The sequence below is a fragment of the Panthera leo genome, chromosome F3 (genome assembly GCF_018350215.1).
Source record: "Panthera leo isolate Ple1 chromosome F3, P.leo_Ple1_pat1.1, whole genome shotgun sequence".
Lineage (NCBI taxonomy): Eukaryota > Metazoa > Chordata > Mammalia > Carnivora > Felidae > Panthera > Panthera leo.
In genome coordinates this window covers 36331902-36354183 of record NC_056696.1, presented here as the reverse complement: position 1 = coordinate 36354183, position 22282 = coordinate 36331902, and the positions used below count along the sequence as shown (strand labels likewise).

Below are 22282 nucleotides of genomic sequence, written 5' to 3'. Positions count from 1 at the left end.
TTTTGTTGTCTCTTTTTTTCTTGAGAGTCTGGCTAAAGACTAATCAATTTGGTTTATCTTTTCAAAGAAACAGCCTCTAGTTTCACTGATCTTTTCTATTTTTTTTTTAGTCTCTATATTATTTATTTCTGCTGTCTTTATTATTTCCTTCTTTCTACTAACCTTGGGCTCTTTTTGGTTCCTTTGGATGTAAGGTTATACTGTTTATTCGATTTTTTTGTTTCTTGAGGTAAACCTCTATTGCTATAAATTTCCCTCTTAGAACTGCTTTGCTGCATCCCAAATATTTTGGATCACTGTGTTTTTGTTTTCACTTATATCCATGTTTAAAAAAATTTTCTTCTTTAATTTCTTCATTGATCCATTGGATGTGTAGTAGCATGTTGTTTAGCCTCCACCTGTTTGTGGGTTTTTTTCCCCATTGTTTTCTTTGTTATTGACATCTAGTTTCTTACTGTTGTTGTAAGAAAAGATGTGTGATATAATTTTAATGTTTTTTAATTTATTGATACTGTTTTGTGGCTTAACATGTGATCTATCCTGGGAACGTTCCATGTGCACTTGAAAAGAATGTGTATTGTGTTGTTTCTGGATGAAATGTGTTAGGGATATGTGTTATGACCCTCTGGTCTAAAAGTTCATTCAAAGACACTGTTTTCTTATTGATATTACACCTGGATGATCTATCCATTAATGTAGTGGGATGTTAACGTCCCCTACTACTAATGTATTATTGTCAATTTTTTCCTTTATGTCTGTTAATATTTGCTCTATGCATTTAGGAACTCCAATTTTGGGGTGCATAGATATTTATAAGTGTTATATGTTCTCATTGGAATAATTTCCTTATCATTATGTAATGCTTCTTGGTCCCTTGTTATAGTCTGTTTTAAAGTCTCTTTTGTCTGGGGCGCCTGGGTGGCTCAGTTGGTTGAGCATCCAACTTCGGCTCAGGTCATGATCTCACAGTTTGTGTGTTCGAGCCCAGCATCAGGCTCTGTGCTGACAGCTCAGAGCCTGGAGCCTGGAGCCTGCTTCAGATTCTGTGTCTCCCTCTCTCTCTGCCCCTCCCCCACTCATGCTCTGTCTCCCTCTGTCTCAAAAATAAATAAACATTAAAAAAAATTAAAAATAAATAAAGTCTCTTTTGTCCAATGTAAGTATTGCTACCCTGGCTTTTTTTTTTTTTACTTCTATTTGCATCATATTTCTTTTTGTATCATTTCACTTTTAGTCTCTATGTACCTTTAAGTCTTAAGTGCATCTTTTGTAGCTTAAACAATATTTTTAACGTTCAAATTAAGTGGTTTAAATTTATAATATAATGATAATAATAAGAAATGTATAAATTCATTTGATAGCAATATAATGCATATTTTATTATGTATATGTTTGAGGGGCTTTAATAATGTAAATGTTAAATATAAAACATTGCTTCTGATACCTGTCAGATTTTTATTTTAAAAATATATTAAGCTTCATACTTGTCAAATGAGTAAATAATTGAAAAGAACATTTTTTCTTACAGAACCATGTACTATTAATGTGGATTACATGAAAAGAAATAACATAGAGATGAAGTGGAAGTATGAAGGAAAGGTCTTACATGGAGATTTAATAGATTTTGTATGTAAACAAGGATATGACTTATCTCCATCAACCCCATTGTCTGAATTATCTGTACAGTGCAATAGAGGAGAAGTGAGATATCCTTTATGTATTATAAAAGGTAAAATAACAGTGTTTTCTGACAATTTCTCAGGTGATTAATATCACTACTTGGGTTCAAAGTATAAGAAAGACCCTACACAACTCACTATCATCATCTTCTAATATACAACATTGGTAATGATCTGATTAATTTCCAGTAAGCACAAATACTTAAAAAAGATGACTATGCTGACATCTTTTAATTCCAATAAGTCAATTTTATAAAGGGAGAAATTAATAGGTCTTATAAATATCCCCAGACTATCAGGGGACTGATCACCCTAATGTGAGCAATCAACAACTCTGGAAAACATTGCCTTTCTTGGGGTTTGCTGGGTTTGTATTGTCTCAGAAAAGATCTTGATACAGACTGGGAGATTCTTTGTGCTCCTTGGACATGGAACTATTACTTTTAATAAGAAAAAAAATGTAAGAAGATACATACAGAAAGCCTGGCTTCAATGGGGTTTCATACATTTTCACTTTTGGCTACATAAAAAGGGAAAAATAAAATCATGATTGTTAATTCTTTGCCAGTTTTAAATGTGTATTTCAATTTTATAATAAGATTCTAATTCTTGCAATAATCAATTTTATGATATTAAGTTATTACAGAATGCTCTCAATATTTGAAATTTGACAGCTATTTTAAAAATGCTTTTACATGAAATGTGCCATTTTATTTCCATAGCAATTATTAAAGTATTGGATGCTTACTATATGGAAATTCATTATATCCTTCTAAAATTATTTTTGCAGAATCTAAAGGAATGTGTGCATATCCTCCACTTATTAAAAATGGAGTCATGATTAGTTCAACATTAGGCATCTACGAAAATGGTTCTTCAGTAGAATACAGATGTTTTGATCACCATTTCCTTCAAGGGTCTAGGGAGTCCTATTGCTTAGATGGAGTGTGGACTACACCACCATCATGTTTAGGTATGTACTACTAAATATCCCACTATTTAATAAAATAAAAACCATATTTTTTCACTTTCTATTCTCTTTTAGTTGATATAACACTATTATAATGCTTAATTTGCTATATTTGTGCTTCAGTGTACCTATTCAATCATTAGTTCCTCCTCTTTCCTTTAGATCATAAATAACTATTGTCCAGCTGGTTCTAACAAGTATTATTAAATACAAATATACACCAGATACTGGTGTTGTATGGGGCTATACAGTGACTAAGGGGCTATGACTATGACTAAGTCATAGTGGTGTGGGTAAACGTGTTAACAATTATCATTCAGTGTGATTGGTACTATAATAGGAAACATGAGTGCAATGGGGAAACAAAGATAGAAAGTTGAAGCAAGTTAATGCCTTATTAGTGAAGTATCTGAGTAGAAGTAACAATATCTACCAAGATTCTCAGAAGTCAAAAAAAAAGCATATCTTTAAATAAAAAGAAAATTTTTTTGTGTCCATATTTGACTTATTTGCTATTTTATTTCACCAGCTTGAACTTGAGTACAATGCTGAGTAGAAGAAGTAGTGGATATCTTGTTTCCCAAACTCATAAGCAAAACTTTCAATAATTCATCTTTATTTACAGTGTTATAAAGTCTTTAAAAATCGAATTAAAAATATAGAAAGCTCTAATTTCTATTTTTCTAATTTCTTTTAATCTTCAGGGAGTGTTTAACAATACCTATTGAAATGACTATATGAGTACTTTTCCCCCCTAGAATTATAATTGCTTCTTTTTGATTGTTAAAAGCGGGATTATATTCCTCTAATAAATCACACTTGGTTGTGATGAATCATGATTTTTTACATGTTGTTGGGTTTTATTTGCTTATATTTTACTTAGAAGTTTTGCATCTATTTTCATGAGAGAGATAAGTCTGGTATTTTCCTTTTGGGTTTGGTATGAACTTTCTACTTATTTCATATGGTGAATTGGTATGTCCCTTCTTTTTGAATTCTCTGGAATTTGTGTAAGATTGGTACTATTTCTTCCTTAGTAATTGTAAGAATCCATCAAACATGCCATTTGGGCATCAAGTTTTCTTTGAGGACAGATAATGACAGCTGTCAGTTTTGGTAGGGTGGTTTCTAGGAATTTGTCTATCTAAATTGTCAAATTTGTTGACATAATGTTCACAACATCTTTTTACATTCTTTTTAATGCCTTTAGTGGTGAGTCTTTTGCCTTTACTGCTATTAATATGTATCTCTTTCTTTGTTGGCATGTCTTACTAAGGGTCTACAACTTTTACGAGGCCTCTTAACTAATATTTGCATCATCAAATGTTGCTTACGATTTTATTAATTTATGTTCTTATCCTTATTTCCTCTCTTCTAATTTCTTGAGTCTATTTTATAGATCTTATTTTTATTGTTTATTTTTTTATTGTGTTAACATTTATTTATTTTTGAGAGACAGAGAGAGACAGAATATAAGCAGGGGAGGGGCAGAGAAAGGGAGACAGAATCCAAAGAATAAGCACAGAGCCCGACGCAGGGCTCGAACCCTCGAACGGTTAGATCATGGCCTGAGCCTAAGTCAGAGGCTTAACAGACTAAACTACCCAGGTGCCCCTATAGATCTTCTTTTAGCTTTTTAGATAGATACTTAAATTACTGATTTTCAGCCTTTGTTTTCTTTCTAATATATGAATTTAAGGATATAAATTTCCTACTGAGCACAACTTTAACTTTATCCCACACGTTTTTACATTTTGGAATTTTATTATCATTCAGTCATTCAGTTTAAAAATATATGATATCATGGGGTTCCTGGATGGCTCAGGTCATGATCTTGTGGTCATGACCTCACAGTCATGAGATTGAGCCCTGCTCAAGATCCGCGCTGACAATAAAGAACCTACTTGGGATTCTCTCTCTCCCTCTCTATCTCTCTGCCCCTCCCCAGCTAGCGCTCTCCGTCTCCCTCTCTCCTCTCTCTCAAAAAAGAAAATATATATATATATATTTTGATTCATTTTGATCCATATCCATTTTGATATCTTGTATGCACTCTGAGGTTTTTAGGTTTTGAACATTGGAGGATTTTCTTTTGTTACTGATTTCTAATGTAAATCCCTTGAGACATTTTTTTTTTTATAAGACTTGGGTTTTTTTTTTTTTTAGTTTTTAAAGGTTTTTTTGTTTTTTTTTATATTTCAGGTATTTATTTAAATTTTAGTTAGTTAACATATAGTGTAATATTAGTTTCAGGAGTACAATTTAGTCATGCGTCACTTACATAGAACGCCAGTGAGACATACTTTGAATTATATCAATCCTTTGAGTTTCATTTGATACTTACTTTATTACTGTATTTGTGGTAGGTACATGTTCTTTTGAAATAAATGAATAAATAATCGTCAGTGTTGGATTCACTGCTGCTGCACATGTCAGTTGAATTTTGTTTTCCATGTTAAGGTCATTCATATCTGTGCTGATTTGTGTTTGTTTGTTTTTCTGTCAGTTGTCAAAGGAAGTATGTTAAAGTCTCTCCCGCTGTGCATTTAAAAACATTTCTTATTTTAGTTCTGTCAATTTTTGCTTTTGTGTTTTCACGCTGTTCTTCTAGGTACACACAAATTGAAGCATATTAAACCTTGGTGTATTGGCCCCGCCAAACTTTAAGAGAGTCTTCCTTTGTCTATGCCGTGCTTTGTTTTTTCTGGTTTTGCCTGAAGTCTACTTAAGCTGTCCTAGCGCACTTTTGACAAGTATTTACAAGGCATACATTTTTATCATCCTTCAACTTTCAATTTTTTGGTTTCTTACTTTCAATATGTATGTCTTATAAGCAATATATAGTTAATTTTAAAGGCATACTTTTTCAGTCTGACAATCTTTCTCTTTATAGTATTTAGTCTATTTATATATTAATATAAGTACTGATATATTGGGGTTTATAGCTACCATCTTACTGTACTAGATATATATCCTATGTGTTCTGTATTCTTTTCTCTCTCTTTTTTTTTCTTTTTTCTTTTTTTTTTTTTTTTTTTTTTGCTTTCTTTTGGGTAAATCAATTCTTTTCATATCATTTTACTCTCTACTAGCTTGTTGGTTATAATTTCCTCTTGGCTTCCTTTAAGTGTTATCATAGATATTACATAATTCAACCTGGACTTATTACAATTGCATACAAATTAGTACTTTTACCACTTCTCCAGGACCCAGAACACCTTGACTTGATTTACCCTTCCCACTGTTTGTACTACCGTCACCCATTTCATTCTCCTTACAGTTTAAGTCTCAATGATACTGTGAATATTATGTTGTTCAAAAATACTCCTTAAAATTTGTGTTTTTTCAGTGATTTGTTTCTCATCTTCTCCTGCTTCTCTCTGTTTCTGATTGGGATCATTTTCCATACGCCTGAAAAATATTATTTTTTTATTATTTTCTCAGTTTTTGTTTGTCTGCAAATTTCTTTATTTTCCTTCCCTTTTGAAGAGTTATTTTTGCCAAAGGTAGAAGTCTAGTTTGGTCCTCATTTTTCTTTTAGTGCTATAAAGGATGTCTTTTTATCCTTTTTTGCCTTTTGTAGTTTTTGTTTGTTAATGTTATTCATAATTGTACTTCTTTGAAACTAAGTTTCTTTTTGTCCTCTGCTGGTCCTGACATTCTTTTCCCCTTTATCTTCAGTGGGTTATTTATGCTGGGCCTGATGTGGGTTTCTTTGAGCATTTCATTCTTCAAGCTGGTAGCACTTCTTGAATCTGTGGCTTGATATTTTTCATAGGTTTTGGAGGTATCTTTTATCTTTTTTTTTGTTTCCATTTGGCTATTTTCTACTGATATATCTTCCAATTCATTAACCCTTTCTTTAGATATGTCCAGTCTGCTTTAAATTCATCTACTAAGCTCTCAATATCTTTACATTTCTAAAATGTCCACTTTATGCTTTTGTGTGCGGGTAGATTTGAGTTCTCTGATGAAAGTCTTTACCGTAACTTCCATTTCTTCACCATGTTAATCCCACTTATTTCAAGTTCTTGTCTGAAAATTCCATTATCTGGATCATCTGTAGGCCTATTTCTATTTCTAGCCTAATTTCTTGCTATTTTTATTAACAGTTGATTGAATATCAAATATTATTCATGGAAGTTTCTAGTAGCTGGAAGCAACAGTGCCATCTTGTTCCAGAGAATACTCATCTCATCTTCTGGATAATAGTGTAGGGGAAATTGGTCTCAATCTAATTAGAAGTGAAGTTTTTTCCAGGCTTATTTTCAATCCTTTGTTTGCCTCTACTCATAGAATGTAACCCTGCAAGTTTCTTCGCTAAGAATTTTGGTGTTCATACTAAGGTTCCTCCTTCTTGACTGGCTATCATATTACTGGAAGACTACCAACAGTTTAATATAGCTTTCCATACACTTTCTGCTTGGCCCTTTATGCTCTCATTTCACACAAGTCAAGAATAGGCAAATGCTTCAAGGGAAAAACCCATGCCAAGTATCACGTTCATTCTCTGCACTTCCCATTACTCTGGGTCTTGACCCTTTAAGTCCTGGCTGTCATGGCTGACCTAAACTTCCATTTTTTCTATCCTCAACAACACTAGATTCCCAAAAGATCTGCTAGCCCTATGTTTGTTGTTGATCATTTTCGACACAGTCTCTCAGCTCATGCTGAGAATCACTAAATCTCCAAGAGGAAAATGCCCCTAGAATGTTGGATTCTTCTGAATGAGCTTTTACCAGGATCTTAGCACCATGAGTGCTAAACTGACTGGCTTGGGAATTCTCTAATTCCTTGAAATTCTTGCTTTATGTCTTTTCAGATTTTCCATGTTTTAGTATAAGTGCTTGTCTGATATAGGCTATTCTGTCATAGCTGAGAACAGAAGGTCCATGAATTAATTTTTAACTTGTTTTAATTAAAATTTCATATTTTGTAGAACAACATTTTAAATTATAGTGCCATTTGACCTCATTTTCAAAGCTATTTTTCAGTGACTACAAAGACTCTCTTAGAGTCTTTCTGATTATCTTTATTCATTTTTATTCTATCTATAGAACTTCTAGCATAACAGCAGATACATAGGGATTCAATAAATATTGAAATCTTGAATAAAGAAGTTTGTTAATGTATTATATGATTCATATGCTCTATTAACAATTCTGGACCTTTAACCTATCTCAGAATCTACTGTTTAGTGCTAGGTCATTCAAGAGGCAAATAAGGACACAAATAACTTCATTTTCTAAAATAACTTGACATTTTTAAAATATCAATATTTTTATTAAGGAAAAAAAATCAAAGAAATTTATCAGGTCTCCTAATAACTTTTTTAAGTTTTTGTTTTGTTTTGTTTTAATGCATTAGTGGAAGGACACAATAATATTTTCAATGCTTAGAATTTAAAGCACCTTAATCCAATATTGATATTCCTTAATAACTGGAAATTTAAAAGAGAGAAAACTGTCAGCCACTCTGGATGCCATCAGGTGATAGAGTTTGAATCATTGTTGAGAATCCAGCTTCTTTCTACATTTCAATAATATCTTATCTATCCAACAATCAAACAAATACTTTGTCTCGTGGGGATTTTATTTGAGCTTTCTGAGGAAAAAAAAAATAAGAAAAGGAAGCTTACTTGAATAATTGTTAGTAACTCTCAATGCTCTTTATTAAAAAACACCTTTATTTATTTGCTATCTTTGAAAATCTTAATGACATAAAGCTAAGTGACTGGCAGGATATACACTTTTTTCTTTGCCAAATCCAGGACCACAGAGATAAATGGCAGACTGTTTTCTGTGAGCTTTGAACATATTTTCCAACTCAAATATTAATTCTAACTAACTTAGTTGCCACTCAAATGCCTGGGAATTTTAAGGTCATCATGAGTAGGAAGCCACAATGCTTCCTGTTAGTGCCAAGATGTGTCAAGATTATTTTCTTCTTTTTATTTTTCAGAGCCTTGTACGTTATCTTTTGTTGAAATGGAAAATAATAACTTACTCCTGAAATGGAGTTTTGACAACAGACCATATATTTTCCATGGCGAGTATATTGAATTTCTTTGTAGGAGAGATACATATACAGATGAGTCCTCTATTATAGGATCTGAACTCAGAGTGCAGTGTGACAGAGGGCAGTTAAAATATCCAAGATGTGTTCCAAAAGAAAGGTAAGAAGAAACTTGTGCCTACAATTAATTATTTTCTTCATGTTGTTATCCAAGAGATTTTTTTTGTTATAAATTTCAGAAATATTAGGTTCTATGACACTCCTACTTTATGGTCATTATAAAGGAAAAAATGATTTTATTTTTTTAAGCCAGGCAAACTCCTAGAAATATTAATTAATTCAACAAACTTTCTGAGTTGTCTGAAGTCAAAGTGTTGTTTGTATTTCATATTTGTGACACTTGGCAACTTGGCAAATCAATTTATATGGGCAATATTTAAATGTGGAAAAATTAACCTATATGTTGAGATGGAAAATCACATTTTCTCCCACCTCTCAGTATAGACCCAAGTATGAGTAATAAAGATGGGGGAAATAAGGGGCACCTGGGTGATTCATGAAGCCTGCTTGGGATTCTCTCTCTCTTTCTCTCTCTCTCTTTCTCTGCCCTTCCCCACTCACATGCCCACTCTCTCTCTCTCAAAATAAATAAACTTAAAAAATATGAGAAACAAAACTGTACAAATCTTTCTATTGATAGAAGAGCATATTAATAACAATGATTAAAATTATGTTATTTTCAGGAACACATTTCTGTGCAAGAGCTTGGAAACACTAAAGTGTTTCCTCATAGGACAACTTAAAAATATATATTTTATACCTTTTTGTTTGTTTTTTTCCTCATTCTTTTCTGGTTTTTATTTGAGTATAGTTGACACACATATAGTTGTAAAATTCTGTGTTTCGGGGATACAACATAATGATTCAGCAACTCTATTGTTATGCTATGCTCACCACAAGTATAGCTACAATCTGTTACCATGAAATGCTATTATAATACCATTGACTATATAACCTATGCTGTACCTTTTATTACCATAACTTACTTAAACTGGAAGTCTGTATCTCTCACTCACTCCCCTTCTCCCATTTTGTCCATCCCTCCATCCCCTTCCTCTCTAGTGACCGTTTGTTCTCTGTATTTATAGATCTGTTTTTGCTTTTTGTGTTTTTTTTTGTTTTTTAGATTCCACATATAAGTGAAATTATAAGGTATTTGTCTTTCTCTGTCTGACTTATTTAAAGACCCTGAATAGCCAAAGCAATCTTGATAAAGAAGAACAAAAATAGAGGTATCACAATTCTAGATTTCAAAATAAACTACAAAGCTATAGTAATCAAAATAGTATTGTACTGGCACAAAAATAGACATACATAAATGGAACAAGATAGAGAGCCATACTTACATTGTCAATTAATCTACGACAACGGGAGCAAGGATATACAGTGGGGAAAAGAAGTCTTTCAATAAATGGTGCTAGGAAAACTGGACCGCTACCTGCAAAATAATGAAACTAGGCCACTTTCTTACATGATACACACACACACCCACAACTCAAAATGAGTGAAAGACCTACATGTGAGACCTGAAACCATAAAGCTCCTAAAAGAAAGAATAGGTAGTAATCTTGTCTTTGGCCTTAACAACATTTTTCTAGGTATGTTTCCGGAGGCAAGAAAAATAAAAGCAAAAGTAAACTATCAGGACTACATCAAAATGAAAACCTTCTGTATAGCAAAGGAAACCATCAACAAAACAAAAAGTCAACCCACTGAAAGGGAGAAAATATTTGCAAATGATATATCAGACAATGGGTTAATATCCAAAATATATGAAGAACTTATACAACTCAACACACACACACACACACACACACACACGCACACACACACAATCCCCCAAATATTCCAATTAAAAAATGGACAGAGGACATTTTTCCAAAGAAGACATACGGATGGCCAACAGACACATGAAAAGACAAAAGACACTCAACATCACTCATCATCAGGGAAAATGCAAATCAAAACTATGAGATATCATCTTCCACTTGTCAGAGTGACTAAAAACAAAAAAGACAAGAAATAACAAGTGTTGTCAAGGATGTGGAGAAAAAGGAACCCTAGGGCCCTGTTGGTGGAAATGTAAATTGATGCAGCAACTATAGAAAACAATGTGGAGGTTCCTGAAAAAATTTAAAAATCAAAATACAATATGATCCAATAATTCCACTTCTGGGTATTTACCCAAAGAAAACAAAAGAAAACAAAAACACTAATTCAAAAAGATATAGGCAACCCTTTGTTTATTGAACCATTATTTACAATAGTCAACATAGGAAAGCAGTCCAAGTGTCCACTGATAAATGAATGGATAAAGAAGATGTGGAATATTATATATATAATAGAGTATTACTCAGCCATAAAAAAGGATGAGATCTTGCCATTTGTGACAACATAAGTAGACCTAGAGAGTATTATGCTAAATGAAATAAGTCAGACAAAGAAAAACAATAACCATATTTTATACTTCTTGATGAATGAAAAATAATTCTGCTTTTAGAAAAATATGTTACAATAATACAATGAAATGATGTAAATGCAAACAATTTTATAGGATCAGGATTTTGACCTTTTAGATGATGCAGTATAAAATGGAAATTATACTTTATGTTCAATTAAGAATATTATAAAAATAACTTATGGCAAAGTGTATGTGTTACTGTCCTAGTCATTGTAAACAATGAACTGTATGAACAACATTAAGACAACTTTTTAGATACTTTGAACACTCTATTAAAAAAACATTCATAAGACACACATGGGTGGAAAACTTTAAAAATAATTTTTAACTATGGTAAAATCAGTGGAGGAAAATTTTATATGTATTTAAGTGTTTTGGATTTCTCATTTCCAAGAGAAAAAGAGGTAAATAACTTAGAAAAAATGTTCAAAATATGGTATTATTGTATCAAATGACATTGAGTGTTTAAAAAGGAATTAATTGCTGGTATGATTTACCAAGTTGGGCAACTTGCTTTCAACAATAGTTAGTTAAAACAGTGACTAATTATATGAAATGTTGAAGGGCTAAGAATGTAATAAATACTTGACCAGAAATGGTGCTTATTTCAAAAATCTCTCTCCTTTTCTGTCTTTCTCATCAAGGATGCTGTCTTATCAAGAACACTTAAGGACATAAAAATGCATGGCAGAGAGAAGAATAGTATATCAACACATCATAAAATCTTTTGTAAAACATGATTTTTAGAAGAAAATACAAATCTCTAAGTTTTTACTTGCTTGAGGATTTGAATCTAAATTGTCTATGTTGAACATTTTTTTATTTATAAATAAGCCAGAACATGTTGTTTCCTTTCTAGTTTGAATGATTTGACATGTAACTTAACCTTTATTGAATATTTTCCATCTATTAAAAAGATTGATCTACATGCAAAAATGTTTTTGATACCTATTATCCATTCATTGTGCTATACTGTTGCCTTCAATATATGTGAAAAAATTCACATTTGTCTTTATCATATTCATTAATGTTAGGGTTTTCTGTTACTTTTAATTCAATCTTTATGTCAATATTAAGGAACCAAACACACTAGAGATAAGAAACTATACATCATATAAGAGGATTTACTTTCTTAAATACAGAAGAGACTACCCTTCAGATTTCCTAAATGTAAAGAATTTTAGCAATTAACTATAATATTAGCTACAAGATTAATAATCAAATTGTGAGGTGGTGAACTATCCACATCTTAAAATGTTGCCCAAGGAACATGGCTTAAAAAAGAATAACCCTCTCCATTTTTTTAATATAATTTATTGTCAAGTTGGCTAACATATAGTGTATATGGTGTGCTCTTGGTTTTGGGGGTAGATTCCCGTGATTCATCACTTACATACAATATCCAGTGCTCATCCCAACAAGAACCTTTCCATTTTTATATTTTACACTTGCAATTAATATTTTTAGGTTACGTAATTGTTGGAAGCATGCAGATTATGAAATCAAAAATCTGTCCTGCAAGCAACAAAGCCTGAGAGTGTAGTATTACCAGCATCTTTTGAAGTGTTCAAATGGCCACACTGTCACCTTTCTGTTTGAAGGACAGTTATACTTCCAATGGTTATTACAGTTCATTCAGAAGCACATGTAATCACACTACCCCTGTCAGGACTGGTTGTTGTTACGAGAACAGCACATTTTCTTATCTAGAAGATACTCGGTTCATCGAACTCAAGACCTTCTCAATATGATGACATTCTTTAAACCCTCAAGTTACAATTTTCCACTGGTGTGCTAAGGGATACCTTCTTGTAGTGAAGCCACACTGGACCCAACTCTGTGGATTAAATAAGACTTTGTTCAGTGTTGAACATGTATACTTCAGAACTATCCTTGAGTCGATAATCATGATTTTAATATTCTGTAGTTGTTTTCCACAGTGGATCCCATAAAATTGAAATTTGATTGAAATTAAATATCAACAGCAAAGTGTTAATCATTTTCAATTAATGCATCAATCAATCCATTAATCAACAATATTGAGCACCTGTTATATCCTAGAAAATAGAAGATTTGCTCAAGGCGGGTAACTCTCTTGGGAATATGTATTCAGTATTGCCATATCTTCTGATTTTTTAATGGTGAGATCTCCTCTGATTTTGATATGTGGAGGGGGATCTAAAAATATTTTGTGAGCAATGTGGCTCATAAGCTGCCAATTTGTCAACTCCAAATGCTGAATAAATGAACATGTGAAAAGTACAACACTGGAAGCATGTATAAAATAAAGTGATGGCATGGAGGAGGTGGTAATTAACTTTTTGGTGGGTGTATAAAGCTTCCTGGGAAAAGCCCAAGGTCTGCAAGGCTAGAGAAGACATCCCAAGTAGAGGAAACGGCACACACAAAGTCAAATATCAAGCACATACCATATGCTAGGCATCATGCTGAGCCCTGTAGATAAAACAGTGAATATGATACGTTGTGTCTACTGATATGGAGCATTGTGCTTTGATGGGAAAGGAAGGTATTAACTAAATCCTTACATGATGACATGTGCCAAGAAAGACATGTCCATGAACACAAGGAGATGCAGCCTAGTCCCAGATGCTCAAGAAAGGCTTCTTTGAGGAAGTGATACATCAGCTGAGACTTGAAGGGAGAAAAGAAATATTTTGAGTAAGGGAGGATCATGCAGAAAACATGTGCAGATAATACGATGTTTCCAAGAAGATAGTAAATATCCAGTATGGATTGAGTGGAAGGAGTGAAGGAGAGAGGGGAACAAGGTAAACCTGGAGAAACTGGAGTCCCATGATGAAGGCCTTTGTAGGCCAAATCAAAGATTTTGGAAGTCACTGATTGAAATGAGATGTTTCTAGTAATTGCTAAAAAGACACCACTGACTGCCATAAGGAGAGAATGGTCTGAAGGAGGAAAAATGTAGGCATAAGGACAGCCACTTTTAGGGAAAGAATGACATCATCCATGCAAATTATGATAGTAATTTACTGGAGGTTGTTGGGGAAGGTCATCAAAAAGACGAGGCAACCAGTTGACCTGTGAGCTGTGCCCAGCTCCTAATCCCTTCCCCTGTCCTTGGAATATGGGTTCCATTTGCCTTTCCTGCTCCCAGAGGCTACTCCAACGGCATAGACTTGAGAGAGTCTTGTGGTATTAAGAACACCTGCATGGCACACATGACTGAACCTAGTTAAGGCCTCTATATAAACTTCAAGATCTGATGAGCAGGTGCAGAGATCTAGCCCTCTTCCTGATGCCCAAGGCAAACTTCATATGTAAGTTCACTTTGCTTACTAAAACTGCCACCTACCAATCTGGAGCGGGCTGCCTCTTTTTTCAAACTCTGCCCACCCTCTGAGTACAGGGGCCAATTTCAGATTATATGTGGGAGGCACCCAGGAGGGTTGCAAATCAACAGAGGCAGCAGCATGGACGGTACAAGCTAGACTGGAGCAAGAGATGCTTAAGATGTGAAGTCACTATGATGGTGACTGATTAGATGCGGGTGGGGGTGAAGCAGAGAAAAGGTTCAGGAGGACACCTTGGTTTCTGGCTTAAGCGGATGCTAGCCATCTAAGTGTAATCAGAGGAATCAGAGCAAAAAGCAGTGCAAGGGAGTGGGGATTAGCATGAAAAGTTTAGTGTCAAAAATGTAATTTTTGAGGTATTTGTTGGGTAGCCAAGAAGAAATATGAAGGAGACAGTTGATTCTTGCAGTCAATGCTGTAGTGAATGACCCACATTCAGAAACAAAAGACTTATTCTCTCAGCTGCTGTAAGTTCTCAATTACCAGCGTCCTAAGTCAGTTGCTTCAGCTGAAGAAAATCCTTCCTCCCAAGGTCATAACTCCTTCCAAGGGTGACCTGCCATTGACCACTGACTGGTCAACAGGCATTCTTAAGGAAAGACCCTTCATTCCAACTCAGGACACTTTGAAAGGGACATTCCAGCTTCAGATCTACCCCTAGAGTTGGCAGATATCACTGCTTCCTTCCTTTCCCTTCCATGGGTATGGATCCTAAGAGTATTCCCTAAAAATGCTCTTGGCTGTTAATTTCCATCTCCTAGCCTGGGAACCCAACCTGTGAGAATTATATAAGCCTGATTATCAGAACAGAGCTCTGGGCATAATTTCCAGTTGTCAGTTAGCAGATGTCTATTAAAACTAAGTTAATAGATGAGTTTTTCAGGGTTAGGTTAGAAGTCGGCCTAGTTTAAGGCTTTGAGGATACCTAAAGCTTAGTGACTTCCTATAGGAAAAGGTATAATGAAGAAAACTGATAAGGAATGGCTGGACTGTTCCAATGAAAACCAGAAGAGTTGAGGACCGAAAATAGTGTTCGGATATTATTGATTACCTTGAAAGAAACAGTACCATTAAGTGTAAAATGGAGATAGGAACAGGCTGAGGGATAAATCTAAGGTACAAAAAACAGAGACGTGACTGTAGTGAGCTGGGCAGTAAGTGTGACAGTGAAGGGGAGAGAGGTAGGTTGGCCTGGAGGGGGAGGGAGGGATAAAGAAGGGTTTGTTTTTTTAATGGAATGGAAGAAATCAGAGAATGTTTTCATTAAATGGGAATGGGTCAGTAAAGAAGGACAGGTTGGAAAATACTGAGAAAATATTGCATAACAAATTGCAGAGGATTCTTGCAAAAGTGAGAAGAGATGGGACCCAAGACACAAGTGGAGGGTGGCTCTTGGCTGGGAGGTGATTCATGTCACATAATTTCTGTCTCCTCTGTGAAGGAAGGGAAGTCACTGCTGGGCATGTGGAAGGGATATGTGGGCAGAGAAGTTGAAGGATGGAGGAGACCAGAGAAACTCGGAACAAGTCAGAGGGTGAGGGGATAAGCAAGCACAATCCAACAAGGTGATCTGGCAAGCTGTAACCGTTTCAATGAATGATCACTTCAATGCGATGTGATGTGTGATGTGCTGAGAATAATGTTACCATAATGACCAGTTTGCTTTTTAGAGAGCTTCATGTTGCAAGATTATCTTTAGCATAATGAATATGAAAGCAAACAGTGTTGACATGATTTGCCACCCCTGCAATGTAGGACAGATGAGTCGACGATCAAAGAGTCCCTAACAAGGTGATTGCCCTAGGGTAGCCCACAGTTTAAAAGGGCACTGCCTGGTGGTGCAGAGAGAAACTAATTTTTCAAAGGGAGAAGTTCATAGATATCTCTGTTTCTTCATAATGAGAGATCGAAACCCTAGAGAACATCACACATTAAAACTGAATTCAGGGAGGGGCTCCTGGGCGGCTCAGTTGGTGAAGCGTCTAACTCTTGATTTTGGCTCAGGTCGTGAACTCACGTGCAGATCAGGCTCTGCACGGACAGTGTGGAACCTCTTTGGGATTCTCTCTCTCCCTCTCTCTCTGCCCCTCTCATGCTCTCTCCATCTCTCTCTCTCAAAATAAATAAACTTAAATAAATGAATTCAGGGAAACTTAGCATGATTCCTTTGGAGGAAAAATGGAGAGCATGAGAAATGTAAAAAGTCTAACCGAAACTGAAAAATGGTTTGCCTAATATACTTCTGAAACGTAAACTGAGGACTAATCATTAGACAATATGCAAGGTTTCAACCAACAAGAATTTTAATTTGTTTTTATATACTTGATTTTTATTTTCTCATGAACTGTTTTACTCTTTTTTTTTTAATTTTTTTTTAATGTTTATTTATTTTTGAGACAGAGAGAGAGCATGAATGGGGGAGGGGCAGAGAGAGGGGGAGACACAGAATCTGAAGCAGGCTCCAGGCTCTGAGCCATCAGCCCAGAGCCTGACGCGGGGCTCGAACTCACGAACCGTGAGATCATGACCTGAGCTGAAGTCACACGCTCAACCGACTGAGCCACCCAGGCGCCCCAATGAATTGTTTTACTCTTTAGATACACACCACGTTGTGTTTTATATACTTTAGTCTTTAAATGCACCTTATAAGGCCCGCAGAAGGGAACCCATGGTAGGGCAGTAGCACAGTGGGAGACCTCCCGTCATGATTTGGTCTTCGTTCCTGTTACTCCTGGAGGCCAGGAGCCCCGCAAGCATTGAGAACCAGGCACCCCGCAGACCCCCCTGTGCTATGCCACAGCTGTGACAGCCTATTCAGAACTTACCCATCTCAGGTTCCTTAGTGCAGGAGCGCACCCGTGTTTGGTGATATGGGTGCACATTGGAGGACCCAGTAGCACTCCCCAGAGGCCCAACACTGATGTGACCAGTCTCCTGTCTTTTCCTTCCACCTCCAACACGAAGCATTCAAAAAAAAAAAAAAAAAAAAAAAAAAAAAGGAAAAAGGAGAAAATAAAGACTTGTTTTTTCTATATGCCATTTATTGGAAGAAAACTTCAAATCATTCCTTAAAGAGTTTATTTATTTATTTTGAGAGAGAGAGAGAGAGAGAGAGAAAGAGAGAGAGAATCCCAAGCAGACCCTACACTGTCAGCACAGAGTCGGACGCCGGGGCTCAAACTCACACACCGTGAGATCGTGACCTGAGCCAAAGTCAAGAGTCTAGTGCTCAACCAGCTGAGCCACCCATGCGCCCCCTAAGACTTTCAATTTTGCTTGGTATATGATAGACCTATCCCCATATCAACACACATGGATTGATCTCATTTGTTATAAGATCTAAATAGTATTTCAAGAGCTGGAGGTAACATAATTTATTTAATTAATCTCTCATTAACGGACTTTTCAATTGTTTTTATCTTCCTCACTTCCTTTCTACCTTCCTTCTGTTTTTTTTCTTCCTTAATTCCTTCCTTCATAGGTTACAGGTGGAAATCAAATAATATAATTTAAAGCAGAAGTGAAATAGAATTCTAAATATATTTAAAAGAACAAATATAAATGCCAAGAAAGATCTTAACATGAAATAAAATCAGGTGATGGAGGAGAAGGAGGGAAGAAGCGAAAGGAAAAGATTGTAAGCTAATTTTATTGTTTCTCACGATAGAGACCAATAGACATTGTCTGAAGCTTGTGGGAGTAACTAGAAGCAGGAAGTATGTCAGACAGGCAGTAAGAAGGCAAGGAAGTAAATTTTTTAGCTTAAAATACTTCAAGTGAACAAAATATAAGTAACGAATATAGAACACTCTAACAAGCAGTCAATAAGGTATATCTTATAAATTTATGTTAATTTTGTACCTAAATAACAGTGAATGTGAAGCAGTCATGAATACTGGTCACATACATTAGGCCATAAAAAATTCTAATTAAATTCCAAATAGACTAATATAAGCAAAATTCTCTGGTTATATGCAATACATTTACAACTTAAGCAAAATAAAAGGGGCCGTTCTCCTAAGGATGTACAAACTTTCTATTCGACAGGTTGGGTTTAAATGGAAATATGAACTAAAACTGCCGAATTTCTGGAAAACATGAAAACATTACCTATCGGACTTTATGGGCTATAGATAAAACAATGCTCAGAGAAAATATCAGCTTAAATATATATATCAATTAATGTTTTTAAAAATGGACTAAACAGCCAAATCTAAAAGCTGGAGGAAGAACAATAAATAAAATTTTAAAAAGAAGAAATTAACACAAGGAAATACAAACCTTAATAAAATAGGAAACATACAGACAATAAGTAAATAAAAATTGAGCTTTTAAAAAAAGTAGCCAAAGAGAAAAATGAATAGAGAGATAATAAAGCACAAATATAAATAACAAGAAATGATATCGAGTAAATAATGCCTCAACTCACTGCAAATCAACTTCTTACCCCATTATTCAGTTTATTCTAATCTGGAAAATTCAGGGAACACATGTACATCTCAGCCTTAATTTTTTTTAATTGACTCATAGCAGACATACAATGTTACATTAGTTTCAGGTATACAACACAGTGATTGGAAAAATCTATACATTATGCTATGCCCACCACAAATATAGCTCCCATCTGTCACCATAACAACGCTATTACAATACCATTGACTATATTACCTATGCTATGCCTTTTATCCCCATGATTTATTCATTCCATGACTGGAAGTCTATACCTCCCACTCCCCTCCACCCATTTTGCCCATCTCCCCACCATCCTCCCCTCTGGCAACTGTTTGTTTTCTGTATTTGAAGGTCTGTTTCTGCCTTTTGTTTCTTTGTGTTTTAGATTCCACATGTAAATGAAATCATATGGTATTTGCCTTTCTCTGTCTGACTTATTTCACTTAACATAATACCATCTAGGCCCTAGAACTATATAAGACACATATACATATACCACATCTTGTTTATCCATTCATCGATCAATGGACGCTTGGGTTCCTTCCATATTCCTTATCTTGGGTATTGAAAATGATACTGCAATAAACATAAGGATGTAAATATCTTTTCAAATTAGGTTTCCTGTTTGGGCAAATATCCGGAATTGGAACTACTGGATCATATGGTATTCCTATTTTTAATTTTTTGGGTAAACTGCATATTGTTTTCTACAGTGGCACCGTTAAGTATGATGTTAGCTATGGGTTTTTCATGTATAGCCCTTATTATTTTGAGATAGATTCCTCTAAGTCCACTTTGTGGAGAGTTTTTATCATAAACAGATGTAGAATTGTATCAAATGCTTAGTCTTTATCTATTGAGATAAACATATGATTTTTATCCTTTGTGTTGTTGATACGGTATATCAAGTTGATTTGCCAATATTTAACCATCCTTACATCCCCAGAATAAATCCCACCTGATTGTGCTGAATGATTTGTTGATGTATTGTTCAACGTGATTTACTAATATTTTGGTGAGGATTTTGCATCTATGTTTATCAGGGATATTGACCTGTAATTTTCTCCTTTTTTAGTGTCCTTGACTTTGGTTTCAGGGTAATGCTGGCCTCATAGAATGTAGTTGGAAGGTTTTTTCCTCTTCTGTTTTGGAATACTCTGAGGAGAATAGGTATTAACTCTTTTGTAGAATTCGAGTATGAATCTATCTGGTCCTGGGCTTTTGTTTGTTGGGAGCTTTTTGATTACTGATTCAATTGCGTTACTAATAATTGATTTTTTATTTCTTCTGATTCACTTTGGAAGATTGTATGTTTCTGGGAATGTATCCATTTCTTCGAGGTTGTCCAATGTGCTGGCATATAATTCCCCATAATAGTCTCTTAAAATCCTTTGTGGTGTCAGTTGTTACTTTTCTTCTTTTGTTTCTGATTTTATTTATTTTTTTCCTCTTTTTTTTTCTTGATGTGTATGGCTAAGGCTTATCAATTTTGTTTATCTTTTCAAAGAACTGGCTCCCTGGTTTCATTGATCTTATCTCTCTTTCTTTCTTTCTTTCTTCCTTCCTTCCTTCCTTCCTTCCTTCCTTGTTCTCTTTCTTTCTTTCTTCCTCTTTCTTTCTTTCTTTCTTTGTTTGTTTTTCTTTCTTCCTCTTTCTTTCTTTCTTTTTCTTTCTTCCTCTTTCTTTCTTTCTTTCTATCTTCCTCTTTCTTCCTCTTTCTTTCTTTCTTTCTCTCTCTTTCTTTCTTTCTTTCTTTGTTTCTCTTTCTTTCTTCCTCTTTCTTTCTTCCTTTCTTTTTTCTTTCTTTCTCTTTCTTTCTTTCTTTCTTTCTTCCTCTTTCTTTCTTTCTTCCTCTTTCTTTCTTTCTTTCTCTTTCTTTCTTTCTTCCTCTTTCTTTCTTCCTTTCTTCTTTCTTTCTTTCTTTCTTTCTTTGTTTCTCTTTCTTTCTTCCTCTTTCTTTCTTCCTTTCTTTTTCTTTCTTCCTCTTTCCTTCTTTCTTTCTTTCTCTTTCTTTCTTTCTTTGTTTCTCTTTCTTTCTTCCTCTTTCTTTCTTCCTTTCTTTTTCTTTCTTTCTCTTTCTTTCTTTCTTTCTTCCTCTTTCTTTCTCTTTCTTTCTTTCTTTCTTCCTGTTTCTTTCTTTCTTCCTTTCTTCTTTCTTTCTTTCTTTGTTTCTCTTTCTTTCTTCCTTTCTTCTTTCTTTCTTTCTTTGTTTCTCTTTCTTTCTTCCTCTTTCTTTCTTCCTTTCTTTTTCTTTCTTCCTCTTTCTTTCTTTCTTTCTTTCTCTTTCTTTCTTTCTTTGTTTCTCTTTCTTTCTTCCTCTTTCTTTCTTCCTTTCTTTTTCTTTCTTTCTCTTTCTTTCTTTCTTTCTTTCTTCCTCTTTCTTTCTCTTTCTTTCTTTCTTTCTTCCTGTTTCTTTCTTTCTTCCTTTCTTCTTTCTTTCTTTCTTTCTCTCTTTGTTTCTCCTTCTTTCTTCCTTTCTTCTTTCTTTCATTCTTTCTTTCTTTCTTCCTCTTTCTTTCTTTCTTTCTCTTTCTTTCTTTCTCCCTCTTTCTTTCTTTCTTCCTCTTTCTTTCTCTTTCTTTCTTTCTTTCTTTCTTCCCGTTTCTTTCTTTCTTCCTTTCTTCTTTCTTTCTTTCTTTCTTTCTTTCTTTCTTTCTTTGTTTCTCTTTCTTTCTTCCTTTCTTCTTTCTTTCATTCTTTCTTTCTTTCTTCCTCTTTCTTTCTCTCTTTCTTTCTCTTTCTTTCTTTCTTTCTTTCTTTCCTATTTCATTTGTTTCTACTTTTATCTTTATTATCTCCTTCCTTCTGCTAACCTTGGGCTTTGTTTGTTGTTCTTTTTCTAGTTCCTTTAGGTGTAAGTTTAAATTGTTTATTAGATTTTTCTTGTTTCTTGAGGTAAGTCTATATCACTAAAGATTTCCCTTTCAGAACTGCTTTTGTTGCATCCCAAAGATTTTAGACTGTTGTGTGTTCATTTTCATTGGTCTCTGTGTATTTTTTTTATTTCCTCTTTGATTTCTTCATTGACTTATTGGCTGTTTAGTAGCATGGTGTTTAGCTTCCATGTGTTTGTATTTTTTTTCCAGCTTTTTCCTTGTGATTCATTTCTAGTTCTACGCCATTGTGGTGAGAAAAGATACATGATATGATTTTCATCCTCTTAAGTTTATTGAGACTTGTTTTGTTGCTTAACATCTGATCTGTCTTTGAGATGACTCCATGTGCACTTGAAAAGACTGTATATTGTGTTGTTTTTAGATGGATGTTCTGTATATGTGTTAAGTCCCTCTGGTCTAATGTGCTGTTCAAAGAC

General features: G+C 34.4%; 1 protein-coding gene across 2 annotated transcripts in view; it reads left to right on the top strand.

Moving 5' to 3' along the window:
• F13B (coagulation factor XIII B chain) overlaps positions 1-22282 on the top strand; it is a 58549-nt gene that overhangs the window by 19340 nt on the left and 16927 nt on the right. The window contains exons 9-12 of one of the 2 annotated variants that reach the window (XM_042924993.1): positions 1529-1729; positions 2470-2652; positions 8611-8824; positions 11830-12082. In XM_042924993.1, the coding sequence (XP_042780927.1) occupies positions 1529-1729; positions 2470-2652; positions 8611-8824; positions 11830-11863 (632 nt within the window). In that variant the 3' untranslated portion in view covers positions 11864-12082. Of the gene's footprint in view, positions 1-1528; positions 1730-2469; positions 2653-8610; positions 8825-11829; positions 12083-22282 lie in introns of those variants that run through there. The other variant, XM_042924994.1, reaches the window with a different exon arrangement.